The 6,057-nt window shown below is 36.9% G+C and overlaps 2 protein-coding genes across 2 annotated transcripts; both read right to left on the bottom strand.

Annotated features, from left to right (window-relative positions):
* Window positions 1-441: 441 nt before the first annotated feature.
* Window positions 442-4,564, bottom strand: LOC147542160 (protein TPX2-like). Its single transcript, XM_086673224.1, has 18 exons — window positions 4,498-4,564; window positions 4,336-4,394; window positions 4,001-4,229; window positions 3,799-3,895; window positions 3,495-3,701; window positions 3,209-3,385; window positions 3,065-3,127; window positions 2,903-2,986; window positions 2,732-2,808; window positions 2,559-2,637; window positions 2,341-2,472; window positions 2,153-2,236; window positions 1,700-1,822; window positions 1,452-1,618; window positions 1,258-1,366; window positions 1,091-1,150; window positions 882-976; window positions 442-777 (listed from the first exon to the last, which is right to left on the bottom strand). The coding sequence occupies exons 3-18, from the start codon at window positions 4,039-4,041 to the stop codon at window positions 660-662; spliced, it is 1,713 nt and encodes a 570-aa protein (XP_086529350.1). The 5' UTR covers window positions 4,042-4,229; window positions 4,336-4,394; window positions 4,498-4,564; the 3' UTR covers window positions 442-659.
* Window positions 4,565-4,569: 5 nt separating this feature from the next.
* LOC147542159 (uncharacterized) lies at window positions 4,570-5,594 on the bottom strand. The gene is made up of 3 exons (XM_086673225.1): window positions 5,293-5,594; window positions 4,961-5,049; window positions 4,570-4,846 (listed from the first exon to the last, which is right to left on the bottom strand). The coding sequence occupies exons 1-3, from the start codon at window positions 5,414-5,416 to the stop codon at window positions 4,589-4,591; spliced, it is 471 nt and encodes a 156-aa protein (XP_086529351.1). The 5' UTR covers window positions 5,417-5,594; the 3' UTR covers window positions 4,570-4,588.
* Between the last annotated feature and the right edge of the window lie 463 nt (window positions 5,595-6,057).

Genomic DNA, 6,057 nt, shown 5'->3' with positions numbered 1-6,057 from the left:
TTCGTATCTTCTTACCAACTCAATTTATCATTTTTCGTATCTTCTAATCTAAAAGGCCTCCCCATGAACCGTTTTACTTGCTAAATTATCACTGAGGGGAGGCCTTTTAACAAAATGAGGGGACCCTATAAAATCTCCCAAATAATTAATCTTCTAATTAGAAGATACGAAAATTATGCACTTGAATGAAAAAGTAGGGGGAGACAAATTTATTGGAGGTTTTAACTACGGTTTCCCTTCTTTTAATAATAACCATCTAATGTTTTTTCGCGTACTATTTGTAAAAGCGATGCACTTCATTTTGTATTCATCGGTTCTAAAATTATTAACCTTCGCCGAAGGTCCTTTGGTGATTCGCTTACAAACTTGATGCTTTTGCTTTGAGAGAACTTGATAAACATAATAGACATACACATTGTACATCCTCTGTTCTTGTTGAAGTTGATAAAAAACAATTACTCTCTCAATATACAAGTAAAGTTTCATCACTATGTAGCAGTATTAACAGATCAATTTTAGAGTTTTCGTAATATCTTCTTCTATCATCTAAAAAAAAAACATAACAATTCACACTCAGTGGAAAATAACTATAATAGTGACATGATGAGGATGAGGTTCAAGAGTACTTGAACAAATCATACAAAAACATGCCCCAAACATTATCTCATTTTCGATGCAGCAGCACTAGTAGCAACTCCAAATGTTGTTCTACTTTTCTCTTTCCTCTGAACCACTCGCAGTCTCGGTGATCTCGGTTTCGTGGTTTCCTTTGTAGATCTGTTTTTTCCCGACATCAAATCAATCAGTAATTAATACACAAGAAAAAGTAATGCATATGTGCATATAATGGTGGGTTGGGAGATTAAAGTGGAATTGCATACTTTTGTGGAAGGAAGGGATTATCAAACTTTGGAAGTGGTCTTGCATGTGGAACCATTGTTCGTCTCAATTGCTTCATTGCTTTTTCTTCTTCCATCTGCAACAATAAAGAAGAATCTCTCCAGCTTTAGAGTAAAAATTAGGAATGAAACAAAAAGTTTGTAATTTGAAACGAAAAACAATTTCTCCATTCGAATGATTCACACTTTACCATTTTAGCAGATTCAGACTCTTCCCTATATCTCTTATATGTCATTTGTTTATCCTTGATCTGCAAAAAATCAAGTAAATACATAAATATTAGACGATTTCGAGGTTCCAATCTATTATGCATTTTGAACATCTTGACATCGAAGAGAGGGATGAAATGAAAATTACCTTCTTATCAAAATCAGCTCTAGGAACAGCTCGGTGATCCACATGGAGTTCAAACTTCTGAACCTCGGTGAGAGGTTTCCTTTCCTTCTCAGGAACTGGAATAGGATCCCTAGCATTACGAAAAAGATACTTAGTTCATATTACTCATTTGGTTCATTCAAATTTATAGATTCGTGTCAATTTTTGAAGCTTACTCTCTCATAATTGGCTGTGCTTTAAAGATCCTCATTTGAGCTTCTTTTTTCTCCATTCTCCGCCTTTCTTCAGTTTCCTTTTGTAATTCTTCTTCATGACGAAGTCGACTCTCCAATTGAAAAGGCTCAGGCTTGGTAGATTTCTTGGGATCGGGCTTTGGTGGTATCTTCACAAGAGCAAATACATATGTTAGGGACATAAATGGGAAACTCTCTAATCCAAAACCGAAGAAGTATTAATTCTTTACCACGGGGTAGTCGGTAGTATATGGATATGGCGTAGCCTTTGAAATCCTGGCTTTCTTCTCCTCTTCATATTGTATTTGTAACACTTCCCCGACGAATTTTCTCTCTTTATCTGCTCCACGCTCCTATGAAAAAAGTGTATTAGCAGAAAGCAAATCAGAAACATTTGAACTACGTTATAGAAATGTCCAAGAATTTCATTGTTCAATGGATACCTATAATTCGAATATGAAAATGAAACTGAAGAGTCATATTTCAATAAAATGTATGATTAATTTAGCTGCATTTCTTCTTCTATTTCGCTACTTTCCCCAAAATTTAAGTTAAATCATATTGCTCATCAAAATGTTTCGTCTTTTCAGTCATAACATATACAAGAAAAACAGTTTGAGTTTGACATCTGTTGGTTCCTCAACTGAAATACATATTTCAGTGAAACTAATTAAATTACACACCTCTGTGTGGAGATGGAATGGATCCGGTGTTGTGATCCTTGGATATTGGCGCTTGTCATGGAAAGGTTCAGATATCAAGGAGAGCTGTGAAAGATTAAATTTCAATATAAACCTACAAATAACTAATACAAATCAATATACACGTACAATGAAGTAATGACAACTTATCTTTTCCATTTCGGTTTTACCTTGTCAAATAAGTCAGAAACTGGTTTCCTTGGAGGAATCCTTTTGTCTGTGGCAAAATGGAATTCCTGAGGTTTCGTCACATTGTGCTTTGAATTACGTGATATACCCAAGGCACCTTTACTCTCAAAAATCTACATAATAATAATTTTGATCATTATAGTAAAATAAAATGTTGCCTGCAGTATCAAAATCATAAACTTAGAGAAAGAAAACTGACCGTCTTATTAAGAGGCCTAGCCTTGAATTTTGGAATCTTTTCCAAAATTTCCCGCTCTAGCTCTTGGGTGCTTTTAACTCTGTATAAACAACACGATGGAAATTAAGCATAAAGTTGGTAATACTAAAACAAATTTTATTTGGACTAAGACTACAAACTGAAATGCAACTTACTTTGGTGGGCGTGCTCGTAGAGATGTTTCGAGACGAGGAGCCTTGGGTTCAGTTAGTTTACTTGGATCCCACTGTTTCTGTTAAGAAACATTAAACAATTTTCTAATGTCAACAAGCTATGAGAAAGACAAATCAGTTGCGAATTGGTGAGCAAACAACATAATGATTAACCTGGTACAAAAATTCAGTAGATGATGCAACTGTTGAAGTTTCAGCATATTGATTAGCCCTCTCCATTGTTTTCAAATGGAATTCCTGAAGAAATCAGAATCTATTTACGGTCGAAGAGACATTTAGAAATCAGTGAAGCTTTCAGAAAGAAACTTATCGTACCTGAAACTCTGGTAGTTTAGGGGTTGTTCTGGGCAATGCAGGCAAGGTAGGAGCTTCAAAGATCTATATAAGAGCAAAAATTATGTTAAAGAATGTCGATTACCAAGAATCAGAAGTAAATAATACAAGTAAAATAGAATAGACCTTTTTATTTATTGGTCGGGCCTTAAATTTTGGGATATTTGCCATCATCTCTTCCTCAAGCTCAGCAGAGCTCTTCACTCTAATAGTACGGATACGTTGCGCTGTTTCAAGTGCAGGATCCATGGGCCTTGTCAGAGTGAGTTTTTGCTTCTTCTGAAGAACAGGAGCATCATCATCCTGGAAAAACATAATAGCGAACCAACAAAGCTATAGAAGCTTAACTTTTCAGGTTCTGATTAAAAGAAAGCAAATGCAATTCAATATAGAAAGGGTTCATTTATTTTACGTGTGAAAGAGAATTATAAGTGCGAGTGGATCCTGTGTCTCTTGTGCTAGACTGAAATCTCTTCACTAATTCTGCCGTTGAAATGAAAGGAGCTGCTGGTTTGCGAACCTTTCTGTCCTCTTTATGGGTTTTGCCGGTTGACGGGGACCTACTACCTAAGCCCAGCCTGGATTTGTGCGGTAAGTTCGGGGGATGGATGTTCAAAATCTGAAATAGAAACGCAAGTTAAACCCACATACGCTGAAACAAGAACCCAGAAGTGAATTTGAGAAGAAAAAAGAAAACTAGGAACTCCATCAAGTACCTGTCTAGGCCTTCCTTCTTCCAGCTTTTGTCGCTTGATTGCTTGATTTTCTTGGGCAAATTCTGGAGCCGTGGTTGCATTTTTCACAGTTTTGATACTAGAAAAAATTGAATTAAAATCCAATAATTAAGATATTAGAAGTGATTATCAGCATTTACCATAAAGCTAAAAAAATAAACGAAGCCAATCAATTGAAACTAACCTTCTCGCGCTTGCAGGTTTTACACCTTTAACATGAGACATTTGGGTTTGGTTATTTGATTTCTTCCCTTTCACTTGGGATAATTGAGACTGAATTTTTGGCTTCAAAACTGACGGATTTCTAACCAAACTTGCTATTCTTTTAGCTGTTTGATTCTTCTTTGAGTTTGTAAGCAACAAATTTTGTTTCTTAACGACCTTCTGTGGATTTGGTGTGCAAGCTTTTGTTCCTGTTAACGTAATACTTGAGACCCATACAAGAATAAAAATAAAACCTAGAGAGGAGTCCTAAAAGGGAAACATGTAATCACAACATCAGAGTTCAGACAACCCTACCTTGGAAGCTATTAACAGATGAAACTAAAGCATTTTCACAAACTTTTCCAGTTGAAACACTGCAATCAACATGGACTAGATTCAATATCACTTCAAATCCTACCACCCCGTAAGTATAAACTAGTCAAGAAAAAAAACACAATCTAGGGTAAAGAAAGCTACCTTTCTTTATCTTCACTGCTCACACAATTCTTATCTTCACAAAGCTGCTTGGCAGCAGAAACATGAAGAACGACTTGTTCGTTACAAAAATCTAAGAACCATAATAAAGAAAGGATTGGGTCTTTGATACACCAAGTGAGATAAAGATAAAGAGAGGATTTGGGTCTTGTACCTCTTCCATATTACTCTTATTCGATTCTCCTTTCGACCCGGCTTCTTCTTCTTCCAGCCTTGCTTCTGAAATGACAGGTTCAAGCTGAATCCTATTAGAAGTTTCCCCTTCTCCTGCCAAAGTGTTTTCAACAGTAGTAGTAGTAGATTCATTTGTGCAATTTGATGATCCTTCAAGCTGCAATTACAATAAGGAAAGAACAACATTCTCCATTTCAAAATCATCAAACAAAAAATTTATGTGAGATAAATTGATTATCGGAATTACTGAAACTTTAGATATTACTCCTACCTTTGATGGCAGATCATCCGAATTACTGAAATCTATTATACTAATAGGAATAGGTTCAGATCGTTCAGTCTTGATTCTTGGCATGAAAGCTGCAAGACAAACCATCAAAACCCTAAAATTTTCGTTTGCAAATAAAAACTCTTCAAGTAACATATTTTACACTTGAAGACTAAAATCAGAAATAAGTTAGTAGAAATTATTGAAGCCCTAAAGGAAGAATTTCAGAACCCTAAACACTAAAAAAACACAGGAGTTCAAGAAATGAAGTTTTTCTTTCCTTTACTTTTTCTGAACCCTAATTAGATAAAATGAAAGAAGAAACAAGAACATACGGGAGGGACCATAGCTTAGGGTGGTTTCGAACCATAGCTCAGCTCTACGAACGTCTTCTTCAGATTCTCCATTGATGAAATCGAAGAATTTCGGTGCACAGAATTCATAGGTTTCGTCTATCATGGTGCTACATTCGGTGAGATCATGAGAGAGAGAGAGAGATCAGGAAGAGAAATGTTTCTGGTTTTACCGATGACACTAAACGCTTCAGTTTCAACGGTCGAAAATTTGAAATGAAGCAGGGAAAGGAGGGCGTTTAACGAACCAACCCGGGATTTAAAGGGGTGGGGATCCGGCGGGCGGGTATAGGCGTCCATGGCCATGGGCAGTACTTCGGCGGGGCTCGGGCTAATTTTGTAATTAGCTATTTAAGGCATTCGGATTTATCCGGGCGGGTAACATGTAGTTTCCCACTGGCCACTGGCCACTGCCCAATTAGAGGTCCATGGTCAGATCAGTCGTTCGATCAAGAAAGGTCGATAACATGTTAGCCGACACTTCTCAATTAGGTTGTTTAGCCGATTCACAGAGAAGGCAATAAGTCGATAGGCGACACTCCCAAGGGGAGAGACTAGTCGCTAGTTGACACCTTCCTAAAATCCCATCATCAAGCCATTTGCTCAAGAAAGGTGATAGGGTGCTAGTCAACACTTTCCACAAATTAGGCTACTAAATCGCTCGATTGAGAAGGCAATAAGTAGCAAAGGCGACTAAGGGAAGAAGGCACTGGTATGTAGGTCGCCAACTAAAACAAATAGCTGCTA

This window comes from Eschscholzia californica, unplaced genomic scaffold (genome assembly GCF_041429995.1).
Source record: "Eschscholzia californica isolate CP2 unplaced genomic scaffold, dmEscCali1.0.p SCAF_4, whole genome shotgun sequence".
Taxonomy (NCBI): Eukaryota; Viridiplantae; Streptophyta; class Magnoliopsida; order Ranunculales; family Papaveraceae; genus Eschscholzia; species Eschscholzia californica.
Note: the sequence above shows the minus strand (reverse complement) of the source record. Positions and strands in the feature narration are given on the sequence as shown.

Excerpts from the sequence above, each read along its gene's own strand:
- LOC147542160 (XM_086673224.1), bottom strand. The coding sequence starts at position 4,041 with ATGTCTCATGTTAAAGGTGTAAAACCTGCAAGCGCGAGAAG. Across the intron at positions 2,809-2,902 it reads CTACTGAATTTTTGTACCAG|AAACAGTGGGATCCAAGTAA; the intron begins GTTAATCATTAT and ends GTTTCTTAACAG. Across the intron at positions 1,151-1,257 it reads GAGCTGATTTTGATAAGAAG|ATCAAGGATAAACAAATGAC; the intron begins GTAATTTTCATT and ends GATTTTTTGCAG.
- LOC147542159 (XM_086673225.1), bottom strand. The coding sequence starts at position 5,416 with ATGATAGACGAAACCTATGAATTCTGTGCACCGAAATTCTTCGATTTC. Across the intron at positions 5,050-5,292 it reads CCTAAGCTATGGTCCCTCCC|CTTTCATGCCAAGAATCAAG; the intron begins GTATGTTCTTGT and ends TTTGTCTTGCAG. Across the intron at positions 4,847-4,960 it reads CGGATGATCTGCCATCAAAG|CTTGAAGGATCATCAAATTG; the intron begins GTAGGAGTAATA and ends TTGTAATTGCAG.